At 55.7% G+C, this 26,079-nt stretch overlaps 2 protein-coding genes across 3 annotated transcripts in view; both read right to left on the bottom strand.

Moving 5' to 3' along the window:
• CLN6 (CLN6 transmembrane ER protein) overlaps positions 1-7,927 on the bottom strand; it is a 95,764-nt gene extending 87,837 nt beyond the window's left edge. For both annotated transcript variants that reach the window (XM_059697168.1, XM_059697186.1), the window contains exon 1: positions 7,920-7,927. The gene's annotated coding sequence lies outside the window, so the exon portion shown is untranslated. The remainder of the gene's footprint in view (positions 1-7,919) is intronic.
• Positions 1-26,079, bottom strand: part of ITGA11 (integrin subunit alpha 11) — a 121,063-nt gene that overhangs the window by 7,886 nt on the left and 87,098 nt on the right. Inside the window, exons 13-26 of the mRNA XM_059697119.1 lie at positions 23,508-23,648; positions 23,024-23,227; positions 22,226-22,356; positions 18,922-19,088; positions 17,461-17,603; positions 15,897-16,007; positions 12,346-12,431; positions 11,100-11,307; positions 7,154-7,252; positions 5,509-5,585; positions 3,440-3,529; positions 2,213-2,303; positions 642-755; positions 353-439 (exon numbers count right to left, since the gene is read on the bottom strand). Of these exons, the coding sequence (XP_059553102.1) occupies positions 353-439; positions 642-755; positions 2,213-2,303; positions 3,440-3,529; positions 5,509-5,585; positions 7,154-7,252; positions 11,100-11,307; positions 12,346-12,431; positions 15,897-16,007; positions 17,461-17,603; positions 18,922-19,088; positions 22,226-22,356; positions 23,024-23,227; positions 23,508-23,648 (1,749 nt within the window). The remainder of the gene's footprint in view (positions 1-352; positions 440-641; positions 756-2,212; positions 2,304-3,439; positions 3,530-5,508; positions 5,586-7,153; positions 7,253-11,099; positions 11,308-12,345; positions 12,432-15,896; positions 16,008-17,460; positions 17,604-18,921; positions 19,089-22,225; positions 22,357-23,023; positions 23,228-23,507; positions 23,649-26,079) is intronic.

Below are 26,079 nucleotides of genomic sequence, written 5' to 3'. Positions count from 1 at the left end.
ACGTTATTTCCATATCTTGGCTGTTGTCTGCAGTGAACATGGGGATGCAGATATCTTTTCAGGTTAGTGTTTCCATTTTCTCTTGCTGTTCTTTTACTACAGTTTGCTCCTGTTGTCATTCTTTTGACACTCATCACAGGCCTGTTTACTGGCTCGAGGTGCTCATTCTGTGTCTCCTAGAGATGGTGAGCTCACTAAGGGCAAGAAGTCCCTTTTCCTTATTGGTGTGAAGCTGGGCACATGCTCAACAAACTCTTACTGACAAACTATGGGACGAGGAGAGAAATAGCCCCGGGCTCAGGCTGCACTCTTCTTCCCCATCCCCATGGCTCTGGGTTTGGGCGACACTCACCAGCTGTGGGGTGCGACTCAGGTCTTCCTCCATCGGGGAATGCCGGTACTCGGTGCCGTTTCCCCAGACGTTACAGGACGTGTTCACCTGCAGGAGGGTGACACAGCCACTTCACAATCAGCACGCCAGACTCAGCATCCGGTGTTCTTCCTCCTCCTCTGCCAGAGAAGGCCCCGCGGGGCATGGTTCTGGGAGAAGGAGCTGGGGTCTGAGGGCTTGGGACACTCCAAAGGCTATGTCTGTCTCCTTCCGGCCCCTCCCCTCAGCCAGCTCCTGAGGGCAGTGGTACCTGGTCGGTGAGGAAGTCCCTCAGCATCAGCAGCCGGTTGCCACTCCTGGTGGCGACGGGCACGGTGATCTTCATCATCACCCCGTGGATGGGGAACAAGCCCAAGTTTTGGATCTGTGGCCCGAGAGGGAGAGGTGTCGGTGCTCCAGCAGCAGCTGGGGGCGGGGAGGTGGAGAACAAGGTCCCCAGCCGGGCCTGGGAGACAGGCCCCTTCAAGCCCCCTGGCATTTTCACTGTGGAAGCTTTGAGGCTCTGCCAAGTCTCCCCGGGCTGCAGGGACCTGAAAGGGGTGGGCTCCTGCAGTGGGGGCGGCAATGAGACTGGAGAGCAAGGGTCACGTCTATTTTCAACTCCTTTTGGCTCTGGGGGATTTTGTTGCCTGGCACTGGTGGCCCCCTGGGGGTGGAGATGGTGACAGCAATTAATTTTTTATGAGAGATATCATTAATTAGTGAAGAAAATAAATAGTGTGTGATAGTTCACATTGTAGTTGACACATTTGTTGTTAGAGCTGCAATGGTAACAGGAAGGCTTTGGAATCAGAAAGGCTGGGAATAGAACCCAGGGCTGCTGTCATGTATGAGCTGTGGGTCTTGGGCAGGTTACTAACCCTCTCTTGGGTGAGCCATCCAGGTCTCAGTGAGCCTGATGAGTAGTGTCCAGCTGTCAGCCTGCCTCCGACTCACAGCATTCAGAGGTGGGGGAGATTGCTGGCCCACCATGGCAGACACTGCTAAGCTGCCTCCTAATTCTCCTCTCACCGTTCTTCATGACAGAAACCATGACAAAAAGCTTCTGACGGCTAAATCACAACGTCTGGACAATGAGAGGTGACTGGACGTGTGAGGAACTGCCAAGGAGCTTATTCCTGCTCTTTGTCCCTTTCCTGTTTCCTGGAATGAGGACGTGATGGCTGGAGCTGCAGCCTTCTTGGACTGTGAGGTGAACTCGAGGCTGATAATTGCATGTTGAGGATGATGGAACTTGAAGAGAGAAGATGCAACCCTGGCTGACTCTGTGAAGCTGCCAATTTGGACTCTTTTACGGGAGAGCATAAACCCTGGTGTGTTTAGAGCACTTTAAAAACATTTTAAAAAATTATGTGCAGCCACGTCTAATTTTCACGGATACGGAATCATTCTCTCAGACCAGCCCTGCTATTCTCCAGATGAGGACAGAGGCCCAGAGAGAGGAAGTGACTTGCCTAAAATCATCCAGTGAGTGGGTAGCAGGGTTAAGGTGACCCTGAGCTCTAGCAATGATTTCTTTCTTTTTTAAAAAATTAAAATTAATTTCAGAGAGGAAGGGAGAGGGAGAGAGAGATAGAAACATCAATGATGAGAGAGAATCATTGATCAGCTGCCTCCTGCACGCCCCACACTGGGGATCAAGCCCACAACCCGAGTATATGCCCTTGACAGAAATCAAACCCTGACCTGGTTCATAGGTTGACGCTCAACCACTGAGCCCCCCGGGCCGGGCATTAGCAATGATTTCTGATTCCTCCCCTCCCAAGTGGGGACCCTCAGCTCCTGCCCTTCACTCTCTTCCAGGCTCCCCCTGAGCCTTACCTTGAAAATGCAGTGGAAGGGAGGCCCAATGCCATTATAACTCTCCAGGGAGCTGTTGGGCTTGACTTCGTAGTGGCTCAGACTGCTGCTCCTGCAGGGACAGAGGACAGGGCTGCGTGACTCAGTCAGTATTGGCTAGGTGGGTAAATGAACGGAAAGGGTGTAGGCATGGGCCTGCCTCCCCCTAGGCCACAAAAAGTAGGTTTCCCCTTTTGCCCATTGGGAACACGGTGCTGGGAAGGTTTCTGAGGCTCAGCAGGAATAAAAGCTGACCCCCATCAGCAACGTCTGCCTGGCATGCGGGATGGGCGCGAGCCAGAAGTGCCAGTTATTTGCCATCCCTGCCCTAGACTCTCAGCCTAGGGCATGGCCTCTTTTGAGCGTGAACTTGCCCACTGTGCACCATTCCAGCCTCTAGTGGTGATGTGAGAGAGCCTGAACTTCCTGTGTGTTTGCTGTTCTGTCAGATATCTCCATCTGCCTGGGCGCTCTCAGACAGACTGGGCCGGTGGCACACCAGGCGTGTGGGCAGTGTGAGCAGCCGCGTAGGGAGGAGCGTTTTCTCACTGCCGGTGTTTAGAATTGCTGGGGCAAGGTGTAATGAGAAGCACAAGCACTCAGCAGGTTTTATTACTATTTTAAAATTCTCCACAGATCATGCCCTCCTTCTTGCCTACACCTGGGTGGATACCGCCTGCTGCCCCGCTCTCTCCATTTGACCTGCTGAGAGCTCCCTGGGGCCAGGCCTGTGCCTCCTCCTTCCTCTGTTTTATTTTTTTAAAATATATTTTTATTGATTTCAGAGAGGAAGGGAGAGAGAGAGAGAGAGAGAGAGAGAGAGAGAGAGAGAGAGAGAGAGAGAGAGAGGATGATGATGCGAGAGAATCATTGATCGGCTGCCTCCTGCATGCCCCCTATTGGGGATTAAGCCTACAACCCGGGCATGTGCCCTGACCAGGAATCAAACCATGACCTCCTGGTTCATAGGTTAACGCTCAATCACTGAGTCACACAGCCGGGCCTCTGTCCTCTGTTTTGATACCATCTCCCCACCACGGATGAGGGAGCTGTGCTCTCTGACCCCTCAGGGGCCCACTTGGCTCCATCTCATAGTCCCTTAGCACTGGGGCCCGGCTTCTGGGGCCTCTGACCCTATCAGAGCCCCCGAGAGCAGCCTGTCTCAGGCCTCACTCCCCCCCTGCCTCCCCTCCCTGGGCCCTGGCCCACCTGGTGAAGAGGATGTCGGCCTCATACTTGAGGTGGAAGCGCAGGAGGGCCGCGTTGTCTTCCTTGGTGCTCTCCTCCTCGTCACTGTCACTGCAGGGAGAGCCAGGCCATGCAGTCAGATGGGCCTCCCTCTACCCGACCGCCCCGCCCCCTCCGTGCGCGTGCGAACGGGCTCACTGCGCGGGAGGGTCTAAGTCACACTGGGAAAGAGCGCCCTGGGAGGGGAAGGGCTGGGGCTGCGGGAGCTGATGACCTCAGCTTCTCTTTTTTGTATAGTTAATACATTCATACAGGTTCCAGGTGTACAATTCTATAGCACATCATCAGTATATTGTATTGTGGGCTCACCACCCCAAGCCCAGTCTCCTCCACCACCCCTCATCTCCCCCTTACCCTCTTCTACCTCCTGCCCCCTTTTAAGTGCAGCACATCCGGGCTGGTGTGGGGCCGGAAAAGACTTTGGATGGAAGCTGGGAGGCCTATGTGGGTGTGGCCACTCATTGCCAGCCCTGCTCCCAGAGCCCCTCAAGGGTCAGAGGGCAAAGCCTGTGCTGTGGGCCCTAAGGGCATCGCCCGGGCAACAAAGGCTGCCTGCTCTGCCCAAGGAGGGAAGACAGTGGGGTTCCCAGTAGAGCAGGCTGTTTATCCTTGGGCTCCCCCTCCGGGCGGACGGGTGGGCACTCCCACAGGTTGGCTTCGCTGCCTTGAAAAGGCCGGAGAGTGAATGTAGGAGACGTTTGGAGGGATTTTTGTCAAATGTGCTGCCCTTTCCTGCACCATGAACAGAACAGAAATAAAAAGGTGCGATTTCCTCTTGTTAGACACCCTGAGCTCTATTTCCTGCGGGAGCCTTACCCCTGACAGGGGTTTTTCTCAAAAGGGGATGGTGGTGGATGCTCGGACACTGCACGGTCCCCTCCCGCACAGGTCTGGTTCACCAGCAGCTGGACATGCTGCGCAGGTGCACTCGTCTCCTGTGAGAACAGGTGCGAGGACACTGCACAGGCGCCCTCGTCTCAAGTGAGGACAGGTGTGAGGACACACTGCGCAGGCGCATTCGTCTCCAGTGAGGACAGGTGCGAGGACACACTGCGCAGGCGCCCTCATTTCCGTGAGAACAGGGCGGAGCTTTCTCAGAGCAGGAAGGGCCTGAGGGGGCCTGAGGGTATCTATACATTTTACAAACTGTCTCGGGTCACGTGAGAATTCCACCCACACGCACAGTTTGACCACAGACATGCTGGTGGTTGATCTCCAGTGCTCTCTCCGCGACCTCTGACTTGGGTGTGACTGAGGGTATGTCTGTCTGTGAGTGTGTGTGTGTGCATGTGTTGGAAGGTCAGTGTTTGGCTTGCCTTCAGTATTTATTTCTCAGCGAGGAAAAATTCTAGGAGGGTTTGGGCCAGTTACAAGGCTGCAGAGTTATCAGATTCCTTCCTGCCTCCCTTCCCACACAGAGAATGTAAGTCTGTGAAAAAGAAAAGAGTGTTTACTACCCACACAGGGGGATTCACCCTGTGAACCCGTAGCAAATTCCCTGGGAGGGAGACAGACAGACAGACAGACCTAAACAGAGTAAGGGAAGCTCTTTTAAAAATGGAAACATTTCCAAGAGGAGAGAGGTGAGCAGGACAGAAAGAGCCGTGGACATAGAGTAGGACACTAATGTTCAGCTCCCAGTTGTGCTGTGTGTCGCTGGGAAATTCACTCAACCTCTCTGAGCCTCCCTTTTCTTACCTGTAACTTGAGGTGGGGTGGGGAATAACCCCTGCTTTCCCTATCTTAGGGACTGCAGTGAGGATAGACTGAGCTATTGTATGCACAGTGCTTTATAACTGGTTTTTAGACAGCTGCTACATAGAAATACTACATGAAGATAAAGATATTATTTATATCCAAGCAGCCCAAGAATGAATGGTGGCCGCCGCAGGCAGCGGGTGGCCCTCATTAGGGACTGACCAGGACCCCACCCCTGTTGGGGCATTTGGGGATAGGGTTTGGTGGGAGACTCAGTGCGGGGAGGGGCAGAGCAGGTGTGTAGGAGGGAGAGCGAGCAGCCAGGCCCTGACCTGCCGGCCGTGAGCTGGACCTCCAGGTGGTGCAGGAAGATGGATTTGCTGAACTCGAAATCTAGACGGAAAGCCACCTGCAAGGAAGAAGTCACTGGAGCTGGGGTGGCTGGGAACTGTGAGTCTGGGCATTGCCTGGACAAGCCCTGACCCGCCCTCCCAGCCCCCTGCACCTTTGGGTGAGCCCTGCTGGCTGGGAGTGGCCAGGTGCTGAGTAAAGGTCTGAGGCCCGTGACTGGGACATAGCCAGACGGTGGGGCAGCCCCCTGCCCGCCTCCTCCACTTTTGCTTTTAGCTACAGGCAACTGGAAGGCAGCAAGACCAACTTCAGACTCTCTGCAGGATTTTCACAGGGAGGGCTTGCTGGTGAGAAGGGCAGCTGGCTGTCACCACGCAGCACAGCCTGTGGGGGCGGTAGGACAGGTCTCCCACCCCTCGTTCTTGCGTGTGGTGGGCTGTGGCCTGAAGAAGCATGATGGCTGCCCAGGGCCACCCAGAGGTTAATAAGCACCTGCCTCCTTGTCCAGCAGCCCTCTGGCTACTCTGATGGCCCTGTCTTGCCGCTTCCCTTGGCCTTTGCCTTGGCCTTGCCCAGGAGTGGGCCTGGGTCCCTGACTATGGCCCTCTGACATCTGACCCTCCTCGCTGCCTTCCTCACTATGGGGAGGGGTGGGGTGCTTTGGCTTTGCACAGACCACTGTGCTCTTCCCAAGTCTGACCCTCCTGGAGTTTCCCCAGGAGACCTGGGGTCCCCTTCTCCCAGGGAGCAGCAGGGTGAGGAGCTTGTGCTGTGTGCTGCCCCCCAGGACTTCAATCTAGAGCTCCTGGTTTGTCAGAGTTGCACCCTGAAACTACCATCTTGACTTGCAGTTCCACTGGGGAGGTTCTTTTCTAAGGAGCCCTAGTTTCCACCTTGCAGACCCTGCGCCTGGGAACCACTCTGCTCCCTGGCTGGCTCCTGCCTCGAGCGCCTCCATCGGATCCAGCTTCACAAGCAGCTTAGCTCAGCCCTCTCTTGCTCCAGAACCCTCAGTGGCTGCCCACTGCCCAGGGGTGATGGGCAAACGCCCCCACAGTCTGTAGTTCTCCTCCCCTTCCCCTTGAATTGGCTTCTCTCCACGCCACACGCCTATACTCGTGTCACACGCACTTTGAAGCACGTGGTAGGTGCTTGAGAAATGTTAATTCTCTCCCCATGCACAGCCCTGAGACAGTGGCTGGGTATTTAGATGACTTGTTAGTTTAGAGCAGTGGTTCTCAACCTTCCTAAGCCGCGACCCTTTAATACAGTTCCTCATGTTGTGGTGACCCCCAATTTCATTGTTACAAATTGAACATAATTAAAGCATAGTGATTAATCACAAAAACAATATGTAATTATATATGTGTTTTCCGATGGTCTTATGCGACCCCTGTGAAAGGGTCGTTCGACCGCCAAAGGGGTCGCGACCCACAGGTTGAGAACCGCTGGTTTAGAGGATTTAAAGGGCAGTGAGACAGTGGCTGAGGGAGGTGGGGTGGCGGTGAAGGGGCTGGTGCTCTCCATCCCTCCCCAGCCCTCCTTTCTGCTCACTTCCATTTCTCTTGCCTCCCTGAGCCTCCCAGTACCCACCCTGTTGCCTCCCCAAATGGGCCCCAGCCTCACCTTGGCCTTGGCCCGGAAGAAGGGGTAGCTGACATTGCAGACTTTCTTGTGGAGTCTCCTCTCCTCATTCACACACTCGATGCTGCCGTCGGAGTCCTCCTGTGAGTGGGTGGTGGGGGACATGGGGGCAGCAGTTAGATGGGGCCTGAGACCCAGGTCACCCAGGTCTGGGGGCACCCTTACCCCCCATTGCCCACTCTGAAGCAGCAGCACAGGCCCTCTGACGCTGGGACCACAGGGACGCTGGAGGCTCAGGTGTGGCAGTGATGGGGACACTCTCAGTGGTGCTGGGTTGTGGATAGAGGGGTTCAGAGCTCCTGTGCACGCCTTGTCATTCCCTCTGTATCAGCCCACGACTCAGGACTCATCCTGCTTACAGGGGGGGACACTGAGGCCCTGAGATGGGAAGTAACTGGCCGGCGTTTGGATTCGAAGGCTCTCCAGTCTGGCGGTCCCGCCTCCCTCTGGCTTTGCAGCCCTTCAATTGGCCGCATGCCTTTCTATCAGAGGATTGCAAAGGATCTCTGTGAGCCAAGAAATGAGGCTTTTGGGGTCTCGCATGACTTTGTGATCCAGAATAACAGTGGGTGGGGTATGGGCTGACTCCGGTGGGGAACTGTGGGGATTTCTCTGGGTCTATTCCGCCTCCCTCAGGGCTGGCTGCTCCCTTGGCATGAGCCCCCCTTGCCCCCGCTGCCAGACTTGCAGGCAATGCTTCTTTCTCTTTCCTTTCCTGCGGCCAGCCTTCTCCAAACCCTCCCACCACTGTCTGCTTCCCGACACTCAGCAGCAGCTCACTCACTGGCTGCTGGACTGGCAGAGTTTGGGGGGGGGTGCCACCAGGCTCCCCAGGCTGCCTGGGGCCCGGCGGGGGCGGGGGGTGCCACCAGGCTCCCCAGACTGCCTGGGGCCTGGCTGGGCTAGCTGTGCCCTCAGCACAGGTCCAGGGGGAAGGGACTCACACTCAGTATGTAGCTACACGCTGCTGGTTGTGCACTCATTGCTCGGGTCTCATTCTGCTCATCTGTTAAATGGGGATGATAGTACCGACCACATTTAGTTGTTATGAGGATTAAATGACACAACGCATGCAAATGCAGGGCCTCATTCAACGCCCAGACTTGTGTGATCATTCCATGTATGGCAGCTCTCGTGAGGGGTATTTATCCCCATCGTGGGTACTGCACCACTGGGCACAGCCTGGGCACATGCCCGTGGGGATGTGGAGATACATCTGTGTAGACTGTGTGTGCTGGTCTGCACGTGAGTACATGTATGTGCATGTGCCCCGTTGCATGCCCATATAGTATTTGTGTTTGCTTGGATGTTTATGTAGGTGTGTATGTTTTTGCATGTGTGTGTGATAGACAAACACATCTGCATTTGGCGGAGGGGGTGCTCTCCTTGGCCAGATGGTAGGGTTGGGGGGTAGGAAGACAGAGGAGAGGCTGGTCTCCAAGCTGTGAGCATGTTCTGGGTGGGCAGACAGCGGCATCTGTGCAGGAGCCAGGCTGCAGGCCAGCCCCACACACCACCCGCATGTGTGTGGACACAGGCCTTTACAGAACACACTCCCCACGTCTCTTCTCCTTCACGCACTGCCAAGCCCCTCCAGGCCACAGAAACAAAACTCCACGATGCCTTCCTCCCAGGGCCGTGAGTAGACACAGGCTGGCAGAGTCTGGGCCAGGGAAGCAGAAGACGGTGGCTGCAGGTGTGGGGCTCAGTTTCCCCTAAAGAGACAGATACAAAGGCTCTGGGCCGGAGAGGCTGGGAAAGGCTGTGAGACGGGCCCCTCATCTCAGGGCTGAGGAGGAGGCTGGCGGTAGGCCTGGGCCTGAGAGGGCCTGAGGCTGGGCGGTGCTGGGCAGTGGCTCTGCAGGGGAGGTGAGGACAGAAAGGCACTGATACCTGGTCCTCCCACTCCGGGCTCCAGGTGGACACTCGGAGATTAACGAGAGCAGAGACCGTGTCTGCGGGGACCTGGGACACCCCAGCACCTACCATGACAACGATGTCTTAGTTTTACTCAACAGACTTGTCTGGAGGATCTTCTGTGTCCAGCCCTGGCCCAGCCCTGGAGACACATGTGGCTAAGTCAGGGCATTTGCACCTGGGAGTCCAGGGCTAGCACAGGCAGCACTCGGACACTGTGATTTTCTTGGAGCACATACAGGCTGTGCCACGGAGCTCTGTGGGGCCTATGTGCCCGTGGGAAGGAAGCCCAGAGAGCGTGACATGAGGACTACGCCTGGTCCTGAAGAGCAACTCAGGAGCCAGCTGCTGGGCGGAAATCCCACTCAGCCACTTACTAGCTGGGTGGTCCTGTTCAGACCATTCAACCCTTCTCTATGCCTCAGTTGCCTCCTCTGTAAATGGGGATACTACTACCACCACTGCCATCACCATCACCATCATCACCATTATCACCACCACCACCTCCACCACCACCACCACCATCACCACCACCTCCACCACCACCTCCACCACTACCTCCACCACCACCACCTCCACCACCACCACCTCCACCACCACCACCACCACCACCACCACCACCTTCACCACCACCACCACCACCTCCACCTCCACCACCACCACCACCACCACCACCACCACCTCCACCGCCACCACCACCACCACCACTGCCACCGCCACCGCCACCTCCACCACCACCACCACCACCACCACCACCACCACCACCACCTCCACCACCACCACCACCACCTCCACCTCCACCACCACTACCTCTAACACCACCTCCACCACCACCTCCACCACCACCTCCACCACCACCTCCATCACCACCTCCACCTCCACCACCACCAACACCACCACCACCACCACTGCCACCACCACCTCCACCACCACCACCGCCTCCACCACTGCCACCGCCACCACCACCATCACCATCACCTCTATCACCACTACCACCACCGTCACCACCACCACCTCTGCCACCACCACCTCCACCTCCATCACCACCTCCACCACTGCCACTGCGACCACCACCATCACCACCACCACCACCACCACCACTGCCACCACCACCACCGTCACCACCACCACCTCTGCCACCACCACCTCCACCTCCACCACCACTTCTACCTCCACCACCACCTCCATCAGCACCACCACCACCTCCATCACCACCTCCACCACCACCACCTCCACCACCTCCACCTCCATCACCACCTCCACCTCCACCACCACCACCTCCACCACCTCCACCTCCATCACCACCTCCACCTCCACCACCACCTCCAACACCATCATGCCAAAAGTTGAGCACAGTGCCAGGCATTGTAAGTGGTTACTAAGAAGGAGCAGGAGCTTTCTTGGCAGAGGAGGGAGGAGCCCCAGGCAGGGGACCGTGGTGGGAGGGCCCTGGTGTGAAAGAGCAGGTGTGTGGGAACAGCGGTGGCCAGTGGGGCTATAGGGGTGGAGGAGAGGGCAGAAGCAGCAGGTGGTGGGTGGGGAAGCAGGGCAGGGCCTCGGGTGCCATCATAAGGAGTTTGGAATTTGTTGGGAAAGTAAGCAGGAATGATGGGAGGTTTTAAAGTAAGAGTAACCTGTTCTAATTCTTGTTGGAAGGCCCCTTCTGAGGAAGCTGGGGGTATATGCCTGGCGCACACAGGCTTGGTGTATGCGTGTTTATGCATCTGTGTGCGTGAGGGCCAAGGACAGGGGCTGAAGGGCCTTCCTCCCCATGTTCCTGAAGGGCTCAGACTCCCCTCTACTGCTGGTTCTCAATCCTGGTGGTACACTGCCTCCACCTGGGCAGCTGATCCAGGCCCCGCCCAGACTAGATCATTAGAAGTTGGGGGAAGTCTGGGCACAGGAATTTGTAAGCGCCCTGGTGGAGTCTAATGTGCAGCCAGGCCCGAGCCCTCCGCTCCTGCCTCTGCCCTTCGCCTCAGGCAGGCTGGGCAGGTCGCTGTGGTCTTACCCTCTGGATCAAGCTGGCAAACTGCAGGTTTGCTGACTGTGAAATATTTAGGACGGTGCTGTAGGCGTTCTCGCCCCTGTTCTCCAGCATGGCCTCCACCGCCACCCGCCGGCGCGTGCTCTCGATGATGAAAACCGTGGTGTCGAAGGACAGCGTGTAGGCGGAGCAGTCCTGAGTGGGCTTCCTCAGCACCCTCTGGCAGTACTCCCTGCAGGAAAGAGACCCCCAGGGACCAGGCCGATGGAGGGGGGCAGGAGGGGGTAGACCTTACTACTCATGCATCACCTCTCTGCTCAGCAACTTTTCCTTTGGCTTTGGCTTCCAGGAAGCTCAGCGCTAAATGCAGAGATCATTCTGATTATTAGCCCAGTGATGGCGAGCCTTTTGAGCTCGGCGTGTCAGCATTTTGAAAAACCCTAACCTAACTCTGGTGCCGTGTCACATGTAGAAATTTTTTGATATTTGCAACCATAGTAAAACAAAGACTGACATTTTTGGTATTTATTTTATATATTTAAATGCCATTTAACAAAGAAAAATCAACCAAAAAAGTGAGTTCGCGTGTCACCTCTGACATGCGTGTCATAGGTTCGCCATCACTAGCCTAGGTGCTTGGGATATTTGCTTCTTCATCCTTCCACAAGGTTTGAGTGGCTATTTCTATTTTTTGTATATATCATAGTATTTATGTCTTCTATCTAAATCACCTCATAGTTGTTTAAAAATTGAGCACAAAAATTTGAAAACATAAATGCAAAATAGGATGTTCCTTCCCTTTCCCTGTAGGCTAGTTTGGGTCTTCCAGGGGATGGCAGGCACCCTCTGCTAATCTCCTTAGCATGGAGCTCACGCCGCCAGTCAGTGAACCGTGAAGGTCACCTCGTCTGGGAGTGGAGGACGAGGACCTGGATCTCCAGGGCCCTGGTCGCCACCTTTTGTCTGTTTTGTAGTATGAGCTCCAAAGAAGGATTCCCTTTTCGAAATGAAGTTTGAAGAGGTTTGATTAGACTCGCAGGTTTCATTCTATATAGGAGGCACCTGAGGCCCAGAGAAGGAGGCGACCTGCCTGAGGTCACCCAGGAGTTAGAGGCAGAGCCTGGACTAGACCCAGGCTCCAAGTTCAGTATTTGATCCATGCTGCTTAAGAGAAGGACGTGCAGGGATTAATCCAGGGCCCTGGGGTTCCCAGCTGCACCAGCAGGGAAGGGAGAGGATTCAGGGGAGGGGCAGGGGGCGCCAGACTCACATGGCTGTGGGCAGGTCACTGCGGGCATCCAGCAGGAGGTCAGGGACACAGTGCTCGTCCTCATTGCAGCCATTCCAGAAGGGAACCTGGACCGGGGAGAGCCAGGGGGCGGGGGGTGGCTGGGTGGGAAACCCACAGCCGGGAGTCCTTGTCCCTCACCCCCACAGCACACCAGCTCCTCTCTCTACCGCACCAGACATGGGCTTCGTCTTTTCTGCCCCTGTCAGACACCGCACGGCCGTTTCTCATGCTTTTGCGTAGATTTTCCCTTCTTTAAAAGACGGCTCAAAACTCAACTCCTCCTGGGTCCCTCTCAGACCTTAACGGAGCGGGTAGCACAAAGTGCCACTTCCCCAGCAGGTCCGTTCCAGCGAACACGCACTGGTCATCTTCTGTGTGAGTGGCCATCCTAGGGCTCTCGGGTGAGGAAGACACAGATTCTGCTCTCAGCTCATGGGGAAGACTGCTGTGTGAACAACTAATTCTAGTGTGAAATGTGCAAAAAAGAAATCTGTATGACGAATAGCAGAGGCAAAGGGAGGAAACAGTTATTTTGTCCTATAGACGGTCAGAGAAGGCGTCGGGGAAGTTCAGGGAAGTTCTGAAGGATGAGCCAGTTAGCTGATGGACCAGAGGGAGAGGAAAGTCTCGGCGAAAGGAGGAGCCTGTGCAAAGGCCCTGAGGCAGAAGCAGCATGGTGAGTTTGGGAGACAGTGGGTAGTTTGGTGTTGCTATAGTCAGGGCTAGGGGAGATGGAGAGATGGGCAGGGCCAGTTCCCAAGGGCCTTGGGGCCATGCCTTACAACGGAGAGGACCCACGAACTACCTTTGGCAGGGAGTGAGCTGCCAGACCTGCAGACTGCAGGCCCCCCTGGCTTCCATGGGTGGATGAACTTGAAGAGTCAAGAGCAGAGGCAGGGAGACCTTGGAGGAGGCCGCTGAAATGTTCCTGAAGGAGGTGGTGTTGGTGTCAGTGTGGCAGTGGGCGTGGAGAGGAGGAAACAGCTCATGGACCTCAGAGAGAGACCAGTAGGCCCTGGCTCCTAGGGTGGAGGGAGAAAGGGCCCCGGATGTTGGCCGAGTCTCTCTATTAGGTCTGGAAGGATGGCCGCACCATTCTCTCCTAAGTGGAGGGTTAAGTGGAGGGCACGCTGGCTTAGGGGCACATTTGGTTGAGGGCATGTTGAGCTTGATGTGCCCTGGCCCATGCAGGCAGCTGGGTATTCAAGTCAAGCCCCTGAGGAGCAGCGACTGTCACTCCCAAGAACCCAGCCCAAGCCCAGGGGAGGGGAAGCAGGTGCCACAGAGGCCAGGTGTATCTTCACTTCATCAACTTTTTTCAAAGGTGAGCTCCTGGCCTTTACTTAGGTCCCCATGCTCATAATTTAGACCAGTGGTCGGCAAACTGCGGCTCGCAAGCCACATGCGGCTCTTTGGCCCCTTGAGTGTGGCTCTTCCTAAGCCTTAGGAGTACCCTAATTAAGTTAATAACAATGTACCTACCTATATAGTTTAAGTTTTAAAAATGTGGCTCTCAAAAGAAATTTCAATCATTGTGCTGTTGGTATTTGGCTCTGTTGACTAATCAGTTTGTCGACCGCTGGCTTTAGACACATTCCTATGAAGCCGGCCCCTCGGCTTCCCCATCACAGGGTGGGGTGGTGGGGGAGGGGAGGGAGGGGAGGAGGAGGATTTGCAGCTAGAAGCAGGCACACTGCAATAGCGCCAGGAAAGAAGACGGCAGAGCCACGTGAAGTTGGGCAAAGAGAGGTCATTCTGCGAAGGGACACAGTTCAGGACACTTTGGTGGCCTGGGGGGCTTCACTGTATTCTAGCGACCGTGGGTTTAGGTGATTTCAGGGCTCCAGCAGAATCCGTCCCGCCTCTGTCCAGAGTGCTGTACGAAGTGTGGGAACTACATAACAACCTTCGGGAAAATTCCTCTCCAGTTCATTAAAAGGAATGCTTTCATGTCATAAGCAGCTGTTATACTCAATTATATGGAATGGCTCATTCCCCCAAGAGGTCAGTGCTGGGCATTTAACAGAAGCTAAATAAGACTGCCGAAGAGTGATGAGGAGAATGTGTCTAATTTGTTGAGGGCTAGGAGTCCAGATGAACAGCACTTCTAGAAGCTTCGCTGCTTCGCAAAGCCCTCAGTAGCGTGCCCCAGACGGTCTTTCACGGCTCGATTTCTCACCCGGTCTTTACACATCTCTTCACCTTGCTGCTTTCCACTTCCCTGCCAGTGCTCCTGGAGCGAAGCCCATCTCCTCATCTCTGCATATCATCCGTTAAGATCTAGTCAAAAGCCACCTCCTCCAGGAAGTCCCTCCACCCTATCGTCTGATTGCTCCATTACACGTCCTCAGAGCTCTTCCACCTGGCCTGGCCGGTGACGCTTGTCACCAACTTGCATCCAGGTCACCGGTGTCAGAGCACTGAGTGCCCTGCACATGAGCCTGCATCACGTGCTTCCGTGTGTGCACAATGAGTGACACATACTCAGTCACGGGCTGTCATGGCTCCGTAATTACTGTGATGCGGAAAACATTGATGACTCGGTGCACCCAGCTCGTCCCGTCTCCTGGCGTTGGCAGTCCAGGTCTCTCCCGCTCTACTGCATTTTAAGGCTGCCTCTCTTTCGCGTTTGTGACTCAGAAGCAGGAGGGAGAGGGCGGTGTGAAGGTTGAGGGTCGGGCCGGAGAGTGTGGGAGGTCTGGGAAGGGGCGATGCCGGGGGAGGTGGGGGACTTGATTGAGGTGAATGGGAGCAAAGAGGGGATTTTCAGAGGTGATATTATTGGAACCCTGTTATGTTGGAGAAACACATGTGAGAATGTGAGTTGAGTATCTGAAACTCTGTTTGCCGGCTGGATTCTGTGCAGTCATTCTCAGAGACCAGACCTCGCAGGTCACCGTCTTGAGAGCTCTGTGGTCTGTTTAGAGCTGTTTCCTAAATCCTGAGGGCTCAGGTCTGAGATCCTGCAGAGTACACATTTGCCTGGTTTCCCAGCGCAGCTCGCACAGAATGGCACCCGTCTGACATCTCCTCTGAGTGGGACGCGTAAGGAGTGGCAGGTGTCGGAACTCGTGTCAGGTTTCAGAACATTCCGATGCCCCTCGAGCCAGGGATTAGAAAACGTGGGTGAGGGCGGGGCCAGAGCCCAGGATGAGGCGAAAGCACCTGTTTTTGGAAAACTTAGGAGCAGGTGGGAAGGGTGTCTGCTCTCAGCCAGTCATTCAACAAACTGCAGACCAGGCCCTCTCGGCCTCCAGGGCCTCATCTGTAAGCGAGGCGGCGATGAGCTCTGAGGCCCCTCATCCTGTGACCCACTCAACGCTCGCCCTGTGCTGGGGTACGGGGCGCCTCCAACAGGAGAAGGCCTGGTCCCTCCTCCTCAAAAGATGGTTCAGCACAGGCCGCAGGGGGGCGGGCGGGAGCGTGCTGCGGGTTTGCGGGCAGGCGCAGGGGGAGAATTCCTTCGGGGCTGCCCCCTCGGGTCTGGGCCTCCGGGAGGAGGTAGGGGCGCCCTGTGTGCCAGGACGTACCGAGACTCTGAGGGTGGTGGGCCAGCCGTCGTCCAGCATGGGGCCGTGGTCGGGGTCCTCCAGGGAATACTCCACCGAGAAGGTCACTGGCTTCACGTAGTCAGCGGTGTCCTGTGCGGGAGGAGGTGAGGACGGTGAGGGCAGAGGGGACGTCCGTTCCTGGGCCGGGACCCCTGAGAGGGACGTCACCCCTAAACCGGGAGGGGTGGTAGGGGAGGACAGGGTAGGGGAGCTGCCGTGGGGGCTGGAGGTTGCCAGTCGGGGCCGCAGCGCGGAGTGTGTCTCCTGGGCAGGCCCCTGGGCTCGGCCTGTGGCAACCTGGCTGCTTTGTGTCTCCCCAAACTCCTGCTCATTCCTCATGGCCGGGCACCCACCTCCCAACACCTCCACCTCCAGGAAGCCGGCAGCACCCATCCCCACATCCTGTCCAGACCCGCCACCGCCACCGCCACATGGCTGGCTCTCAAGCTCCTGGTTGTGTGTCGGTCTTCCTCCCTCCGAAGCCTCTTAGCACAGGCTGGGTACAGTGACAGGGATTACTCAGTGTGTTAAACCCACGAAGGCACAGCCTGTGGCCAAACTAGGGGTGATTCCGGCTGGTCTGTGTACAGATGGTAAGAGGGATGCTTGGAGGTGCCTAAAAAACCTCCCCCGAGGGAACCCCGATCCTGACACGCGTGTCTTCTTTGTATTAAGGCCGTAGCTCCCACACGGGAGGAGCTGCAGGACCCCCGGGATGGGGGAGGGCTGCTAAGACACTGAGTCCCCCCCCGCCCCCCCCCCCCCCCCCCCCCCGCCCAGAGTTTCTGGTTCAGTAGGTCTGGGATGGGGGTTGAAAATGTGCCTTTTTAACAAGGTCCCGGGTGATGGGGACGCTGCTGGTCCCGGTGCCACACTTTGAGGCCCTGTTACCAGCACCTCAGAAGAGGCCCCCTGTTAACAGATGCGAGCGCTTCTCACCCACTAGCTTGGCTGACTATGCCCATTGCTTCCTGGGGCCAGGGGGCTCTGAGCGCCCGTGCTTGTGTCCCTGAGGCTGCAGCTGTGGCCTGGGTACTTGAAGTTTCTTAATCCATTTAATGGGGCTCCAGCCCCTCATGGGTTCTCCCTCTCTGCCAGGCTGGCCTCCCTCTGTCCCTCCTCCCAGCTTGTCCACCTCACTGGCCTCACCTGGTCTTCATTTTCAGTCGATGCCTGCTTATTCTTTTTTTCAAGCCACGGTCCCTGCGGGCTGACCCTGCTCTTTCCACTAGACCTCACTGAGCGCACCCCTCCACGTTTCATCCCCTGCTAAAGAAACAGTGGGCGCTTGAGAGCTGGGGAAGAAGGAATTTCGGGGGAGGGTGCTGTCAGTGTAGGCAGAGTGTCCCCATGGCCTTTTCTCTGGGGCCTGAGTGTGGGGTGGCCACGGTCTAGGGCACTGCCCACTGGCTGGCCCCCTGAGGGCTGCTGGCGCCGGCTGAGCAATCTGACTCTCCTGCGGCAGCACCCCCATCCCAGCTCCGTGTCCCCTTCCTGTGGGAACTTGGGTTCTGCTGCTGGGGCTGCAGGGCGTCAGGCTCACCAGGACATGGAAGCTGATCCGGTCACAGTGCTCCTGGCCAGAGGAGAGCAGGACAGCCCTGTTTGTGTATCGGTCCCCGCCCTCATCCAGGTGGGCTCGTGGCGTGTACCGCCTCTCATCCATGGTGGCGTTGTACCTTATGCCTGCAGGAGGGAGAGGGCAAGACCATGAAGTGAAGCCACATTTCCACCCAAGACTGTTTGCCTCTCATTTAAAACAGCCTCTGGAAAGTCAGCCTCCTCCAGGAAGCCCTCCAGGCTGGCCAGCAAAGAGCTGCTCCTCTCCCCCCAGGAGGCCCAGTGTGGGCAGGAAACGCCCATGCAGAGAGCAAGTGATGAAGGAGAAAGGAACAAAGAAAGGAACCGAAGAGAAGAGGAAGGCAGAGGAGGAGGAAGGAAAATGAGGCTGACAGTGAAGGGAAAGAGAAAGAGGAAGAAATGGAGGGAAAATGAATGCAGTAGGAGGAGAGGAGACAGAACAAGAGTCAGGTGATGCCCGTTTGAGCCCCACCTAGAGCCAACACACCTTTGCACCCCTCCCCCAGCGTTCACCCTCGGCTCTGGGATCCCAGCATGTCTGGCTCAGAGCCTCTGCAGGTGGCAGGTCCCATCACACTAGTCGGGGGAGGCTGGCCAGCTCCCACCAGCTTCCCACCATGTCCTCAAACTGAAGACTCTGATGTGGGGTTGAAGTCCTACAGCTCCCTCCCCTTCAACGAGGCTGATCTTCTGCTGATTCCAGGAAGGCCCAGTCCCTCCTGTAACCCGGCCGCCGGCCCTCTGGGTGCGCCAGGTCCTGGCATCTTCCTCCGTTCATAGGTAGCAGTTGAGAGAAAGGCACACCACCCAGGCCTGACTGTTCTCATCTCCCCCTCCGGACACCTGCTTCTTCTTCGTCCGGTTGGCCCTGCTCTTGGCTGAGAAGCTCTCTGTAGTCCCCACTTCCTGCACGACCCAGCCTGGTCCCAGGGCCTGCAGCTGGCACCTCCTAGGGCTGCCTGGGCCCAAGGCGGTGTCTGACCCCAGCCTTGGCGGGAAGTGAAGTGATGGGCCCTCAGAAGCACACCCTGCTGCAGACTCACACCTCCTGGGGCAGTGCCCACAGCTACACGGTCTTCAGCCCCTGATCCCTGTTCCCAGCTCCCTTCCTGGGTCTGAGTGTCCCTGCATCCAGGCTGACTTCATGGCATTGGCACCAATTTACTCCACTGCTTCCAGTCCTCTGTTCTGATCCAAACGGCACCCCAACTACTTCCTTCTTCTCCTGGCCTTTCCTTCGGTCATCACTGCACACTGGCCTGATATCCCCTCTCTGTCCTTTAGAATCAGAGCGTCAAATGGGCATCTAGCAGTCATCAAAGGCGGCTCTAGGTGTGGCCTGGTACTTAAAACCCAGTGAAAGCCCAGGTTTTGAAACAGAGCAATCCCGAAGTCCATGGGGGAGAGGGAGGGCCCGGTTTACCGACTGTCTCTGTTTGGAAGTGCGGTGCCAGGAAGACGGGCGTGAAGCAGAGGAAGGCGGCCAGGCAGGTGGCGTCCCTGCCGCTGCGCTTGCAGTCCCTGTGGAAGATGTTGATCTTGGGCGGCTCGAAGTGGAGGCTGGCGTTGATCTGAACCACGGGGCGGGACCTGGAGGAGAAGGGCGGGCAGCTGCTGTGACCTGGGGGACAGGCGGAGAGCCAGATGGGAGTGGAATACACAAAACCATCCCTGGAGGGTGAGGCAGTGTGTGGGGACGGTGGGCAGAGAGGACCCTGGTTGTTGAAGAATTGGGCAAAACTGGCACAGGTGACAAGGGGCGGCTCAGCGACCTCCTTGCTCCTTGAGGCAGCCCTTCATTGTTTTCCTTACTGCGGACCATACTGACTTCCTTCGGCCTCCTCCTCCCTTTGAGAGCAGTGGTTTCTAACCCCGGATAAACATTAGAATCATCTGGAGAGCTTGAAAAATCCTGGTGCCCACGTTGCACTCAGAATCGGCATCGCCATGTCTTAAAGCAGTGCTTCTATATTTCAACACACTGGCACGTCTCTCGGGGACCTGGGAAAATGCAGATCTGATCTTATAGGAGGGCACAGACGCCGCACTTCTAGCAAGTTCCAGGGATTGCTGCTGCTGTTGGTCCCCGGACCAGACTTTGAAGGGCGTGGTGTGAAAGCTCCCAGGTGAGGCCCGTGTGCAGGCACAGCAGGGACCCGCTCCCTGTACCAGAGGTTTCACACCCATCCACCCCACACTGCCCGTCCAGGCAGCCAAGGAAATGAAACTTACTCTTCTGTTGGCCTAAGTCAAACCTATTCAGGGAAGGAAACGCCTTTCCAAATCGTGCATGGAGATGGAAAGACGTAAGTGTGGAGTGATTTAGATGCTTCAGAGTTTCCGCGTCATGTCTGTGCTAACACTCTGCTCTTTTTAGCATAAGGGGGTGCTGTGTACTCTGCTGTGGGGTGAACAGGGTGGATTTGAGTCTTGGCTCTGTTGGTTCCTCCCGGGACCTTGGGCAGGTCACGTGACCTCTCCCACGGGAATTGTAAGTATCAAGGCAGGTAAGTGAGACAGTGTGGTGTGTGGACATAATAGCTTATCTCAGTGGTTCTCAAACTCAGCTTTCCATTGGAAACAAACACTGGGGAGTCTTTAAAAACGACTGTGGCTGGGCAAAGCCTGGGTAGTGAGAGTTTTAAAAGCTCCCCAGGTGATGCTAACAGGCAGGCGGTCCCATGTGAGATCCGTGGGACCGAAGGTCTCCCCAGCGGGCTCTGCCCACGAGTCCCTTCGCGTGGACCTCAGAAGCTAGAGCTTGGTCCAGTTCTTTCTCTGTGTGTGTGTGTGTATGCACCCTCTGTGTTTCCTGTAAAGGACTTACTTAGTTATGTGTCACCCTAAGGACCTGCGAGGCCACATCTACAGATACACCTGACCCTGGGTCTTGGTCACCTGTCTTGCTTCCTCACTGGAACCAACACAGTGAATACCTTTACGGTCCGAGCTGCCACCTCCGATGGCAGAGCCCCCACGTTGGAGCAGACCGTCACAGGGAGCCGGCCGCGTGCCAGCGCACGGGCTGCCCCCACAGAGACCCTGCCGCCTGCGCTGCCCAGCGGGCCGGGGACACCACCTGGGGTGTGGGTAGCGGAAGCTTGGCCGTGGCCAGCGGGGCATGAGGAGCCCGCAGGTGCCCTGTGCCCCTCCCTCCCCTTGACGGCTGTTGCAGGGAGCGGAGGTGGTGTCCCACCTCTGGAGAGACAGTGAGCAGGGCGCCATGCCGGCCTGGATGGGAGCTCTCCACTGTGGTCACAGGCCGGTCACAGGCCGCTAGCCTGGCTGGTTCAGGGTTCTCCCGCTGCAGCTTCCTCTCACCCTCACATCGGGGAAGGAAGCCCTCCCCACCCAAAGCATTAACGCATCAGCTTCAGCTGTTTTCTAGAAAAGCTGGGCTCACACATTGCCCCATGGGATGTAATATTCTTGCGGCCCCAGAGCATGCCCGCCTCTCCTTTATCGCCGTGTGAAGTCACACCTCGGGCTGTTTAACGCCTTCTGTAAGCTGTATGAAAAATGTGCTTGCATGTATAGACCATTATATGCTGGTTGAAAAAAGCTCAAAAGAGACAGGCCAAAATGCTCACAGTGGTAATGTTAAGGTGATGAAACTGAGTGATTTCTTTACTTTACAAAATTTCCTTGAGTTATCATATTTATGATGAAAAATATCTCATATATAAAAAAATGTTCAAATTAAAATTTTTTTTTTCAGCTCAAAAAGTAGCCATCACATGGCAAAATATACAGGCCTTCAGAAAGATTTTTTAAAAAAATTTTTTTAAACTGTAGACTAGCCCTGACTGGTTTGGCTCAGTGGATAGAGCGCCGGCCTCCAGACTGAAAGGTCCCAGGTTTGATTCCAGTCAAGGGCATGTACGTTGGTTGCGGGCACATCCCCAGTGTGGGGTGTGCAGGAGCAGCTCTCTCATCGATGTTTCTAACTCTCTATCCCTCTCCCTTCCTCTCTGTAAAAAAATCAATAAAATATATTTAAAAAAAAACCAAAAAAAAAAACCCCTGTAGACTACTGCTAAGGAGAGACCCTGTGTGCAGACAGACGGCAAATGTCTAGTGCAGCGGTTCTCAACCTGTGGGTCGCGACCCCTTTGGCGGTCGAACGACCCTTTCACAGGGGTTGCCTAAGACCATCCTGCACATCAGATATTTACATTATGATTCATAACAGTAGCAACATTACAGTTATGACGTAGCAACGAAAATAATTTTATGGTTGGGTCACAACATGAGGAACTGTATTTAAAGGGCCAGAAGGCTGAGAACCACTGGTCTAGTGGGTTGGTGCAGGAATTAGGCCCTGGGAAAGGAGACAAGTAGTCCGAAGGGCTTTGGGGGAAAGCAATCTCTGTATTACATGCACTCTTCACACCAGTGGAGAAGGGAGATCTGGTCCTTTAAGTAGCTTGAAAGGCTGGAGTCACAGAAATGCCTAAGTAGCCAGAACTTTTAGGATACATTCGAAGGGGCGCTTTTTGACACTAAGTGCTCAACAGTCTTAGAAGTCCATTGATAAGAGGGGTTGGGACTTCAAAATAACTTAGTCGTTCCATACAAAGATGTGTCACCAGGATGGGGTAGGAACAGGGTGAGTCTGGCTGACAATGATTAAAGAAAGGGACTCAGATCCCAAAGCACTTCTTTTAAACCCTTATCCGTCATGACTCTCAAGACAGCCAAGAGTCAAGAAAAGCGAAGGAACCAACCACAAAATCACAGCGCTGCCTAGGGCGCCCACCGCCAGGTCCACGAGCCCATCCTCGTTGAGGTCCAGTTGCCCGTGGAGGCTGCAGCCGAAATACTGGAGGCCGGGAGCCAGCTCCGAGGCAGCGATTCTCTAGGGAGTGGGAAGAGAAAGCTGGGACCGGACCCTGTTGGGCAAATACCAATGGGAACCCCGGAAGGAGCCTGTTTGAAACCATCAGGCGCTTCTCCAGCCCACAGCTCTCTCCCCGCCTGGTCTGCGCTGGCCCCTGGAAGGCCTGCCTTCAGGGTGTGCCTTTGGACTAAAGTGTTGTGTCTGAAACGAGCTCCCCATGCAGTGTAAGTCCATGCTACCCGGCAGGTAAGCCATTAGCATCTCCGACATGGCATATTAGCCTGTCTTACTAATAACATTAAGCAAAGAGCATGACCCTGCAGGGACGGGACCTGCAATGGGTCGCTTTTGAGGTGAGCAGGGGGACCAGCCTGGAGCATTTCTGGAGAAGAGGGAGGCCGATGGGAGTTCTCTGCTGTGCTCAGGTGCATGGACGCGTGTGGAAGGGGTGAGGTTCGGGTCCCTGGGACTCTTGTTGAGCTAGAGTTAAGCGGGGAGGGGTGCCCATGGGGGTGATGTGGAAGTCCCCGGAGAAAAATGTACCCATTTCACAGTTGGGACACAAGGCAAGTAGAGGTAGGAGATGGGACCCGTCCCCGGATGAGGACACAGGAGACAACCCCGAGCCAATGGCTGAGCAGGAGCCACTAGGACTCGAGGGCCCAGCTCCCCGCATCGGCGCTACCTGCTTCGGCGTCTTTAGGAGGCTGCCGCGGAAGCCGTGGAAGATGTAGACGGCTCCTCCGTGGTTGTCCTCCAAAGGGGCTCCCACCACCACGTCGTTGTGGGCGTCTTGATTGAGGTCGCGCACCCAGGCGATGGAGGCCCCGAATCGGGCATTCTGGTAGCTGTGGGAATCCTGCAGTGTCCCGTTGTAAACAAACCGGTTCTGGAAAAGCAGGGGCAGGAAAAGGCTCAGGGGGACTTGGCAGGGCCCTGGGGGTCACGATCCCCTCTGGCCCGCAGCAGCCTCTCTCCCCCCTCTCCCCGCTCTCCCCAGCATCCCTCCTCTGGCCGCAGAAGCCAGCGACAGAGGAGCTTCCTGGCCTCCCTGGCCTGGTCAGCAGCGGGCGTGGGCCTCTCCCGTGACCCAGCTTTCCGCGTGGGCACCAGGGCGCAGGCAGGGACCAGGTGCCCCTGGGAGGCTGCCAGGCCCCCCAAAGCAGTACCTGTCTCAGGTTGTAGACGTACACCCTGCCTCGCTCTCGGCCCTCGCTGAAATACATGGGGGCGCCCACCAGCAGGACGTCCGTCACCCCGTCGCCATCGACGTCCACCGCGGTGATCTCACTCCCGTAGTAAGAGCCTATCTGCGGCACAGGCACAGGGCGGGAGAGGCGTGGGGCTGGGCTGCTGGGGGCCTCGCCTCACCAGTGCAGGGGGACGGAGGGACACAGTCTTTGGAGAACAAAACGAGAAGGCCCTCCCCTTCTCACGCCTCCCCCGCCCCCCCATGGAGTGGACTCCTCCTGTCCGTCTGTCCTTCCTTCTCTTTTCTCCTTGTTATATTAGTAATTGATTGCCATTTCTTCTGTTTGTAATCGATACAGTATAATGGCAAAAAGGAGCAAAATAACAAAAGGTCTAAAGAAGAGAATAAAAGTCACCCCTTGTCCAAACATCCAGCTGCGATGAGCCTTTGAGTGTGTTTTCTTCCGGTCTGTTTTCTCTACAGTGTGTGCCCTGTTTGTGTGTGTACATATGGTTTATTTTTCCAATCTAGGATCATACTATACATATGGCTTGCATACTGATGGATCATGAGCATTTATTATTTTTTGCTACACAACATTGCTGATTCTATAATATTCAAAACTGTGCATGTGCCAGTGTGTTTAATCAGTCCTTTATTGTTGAATTTAACTCGTTTCCATGTTTGATGTCACAAATAACTGGGATTAGCACCTTGTGTGGTGAATTATGATTTCTTTCCAGCCTTTGAGCAGTCACTATGTTCCTCTCCCATGCTGGGTGCCATACTCCTCACCTCAGTGAGGGCGCCATCACCCACTCAACCAGGGGGTCCTCCCCGGCTCCTCCCTTTACCCTCGCCCACCTGCAGTCTCCCAGCGCGTCCCACCTGGTGTTTGCCAAACATGGCCCCAGTCCATCTACTTCCCCCTCTGCGGCTCCCTCCCCAGGTCGGGCACCATCCAAGGGCCTCCCTGCGCCCAGGCCAGCCCCTCCAGCCCACCCCACGTGCAGCCAGAGTGGCGCTAGCCGCTGACCATGCTGCTTCCTTGCTTTTGGGAAAAAGTCCAAACTCTCCAGTGTGATGCTGCTGCACCTGCCTCCCTCCCTTCCCACCCTCCACCTCCTACAACCCCTCCTGCCACACCTGTGATTTCTCTTCTCCAGAAGCCCCACGCCCTCCTTGCCTCCCCCCCGCCCCGTGAGTGTCTACCATCCCTCAGGTCCCTTTCTCTTAGAAGCATCTCTGTCCTTCCCACTCCACTCCCCACAGTGGGTGCCCCTTCTAGCTGCTCCCCTGGCCTCACACTCCTCCCACCACAGGTGCCTCGTGAAGTGGGCACTGTGCCTGCTGAGTTCCCTCCAGGCCTTGGTGCCCTGCCTGGCACAGGGAGGCACTCAGTCAATGTTTATCGAACCAGTGGGTCACCCAGGAAAGGGAAGGAGTCTTCCCAGGGACAGGCCCTGTATGACACACTTTACAGCCTCAGGTCAGCATGGATGAGCCTCATGTTTCATTAAGGAGAGACCAAGGTCCTCATCTTACAGCGGTGATGGCGAACCGTTTGAGCTCCGCGTGTCAGCATTTTGAAAAACCCTAACTTAACTCTGGTGCTGTGTCACATACAGAATTTTTTTGATATTTGCAACCATAGTAAAACAAAGATTTACATTTTTGATATTTATTTTATACATTTAAATGCCATTTAACAAAGAAAAATCAACCAAAAAAATGAGTTCGCGTGTCACCTCTGACACGCGTGTCATAGGTTCGCCATCACTGTCTTACAGGGAAGGGACCGAAGCTCGGGGAATTTGAGTCACTTGCCCAAGGTCCGAAGGCCGGTCATGGCCAAATTGGGCTGGAACTTGGGTCTGTCTAACACCCGAGCCCGTGACTCTCCCTCCCCAGTCACCTCCTGGCTTAGGGTGCTTTCAGAAAAAACTATCCTAAAGCATGAACAGCTTTTAACTAAGGAGAAAGATAAAAATACAGAAGAGAGAAACAAAAATCATAAACCCAGGGCAAAAGATGTGCTTGTCTAAAGTAATTAAAAGGCAGACAGAGGAAAAATAAGAGGGGAGGGAGGGAGACATTTGTCTAAATATGTGGCCTCAGCTATGTGGGTCATGGTGACTTAGAAGCCACTTAATTTAGCTGCCTTCAGCACTGTGGTTTCTCTTTCGGATGTTGGAGGCGGGACTGGGCAGTAAAAATGTCATAAATTCATCAGCAAATTCCCTCTAGCTCTCCAGGTCTAGCCTTGGATTCCCAAAAGAGCTGGCCCTGGGCCAAGTGTGGGTGGAGCGGGCAGAGGCTGGGGGACAGAGCAGTGTCCTGGGTCCACCAGGGCCCTCGAGATGACGAGGGGAGTGGTGGGATGAGGGCTTGTTACAGCTGGAGGGGTTTAGGTCCAGCCGTGGGCAAACTACAGCCCGCGGGCTGGATCCAGCCCGTTTGAAATGAATAAAACTAAAAAAAAAAGACCGTACCCTTTTATGTAATGATGTTTACTTTGAATTTATATTAGTTCACACAAACACTCCATC

The sequence above is a fragment of the Myotis daubentonii genome, chromosome 1, assembly GCF_963259705.1.
Source record: "Myotis daubentonii chromosome 1, mMyoDau2.1, whole genome shotgun sequence".
NCBI classification, from domain to species: domain Eukaryota; kingdom Metazoa; phylum Chordata; class Mammalia; order Chiroptera; family Vespertilionidae; genus Myotis; species Myotis daubentonii.
Note: the sequence above shows the minus strand (reverse complement) of the source record. Positions and strands in the feature narration are given on the sequence as shown.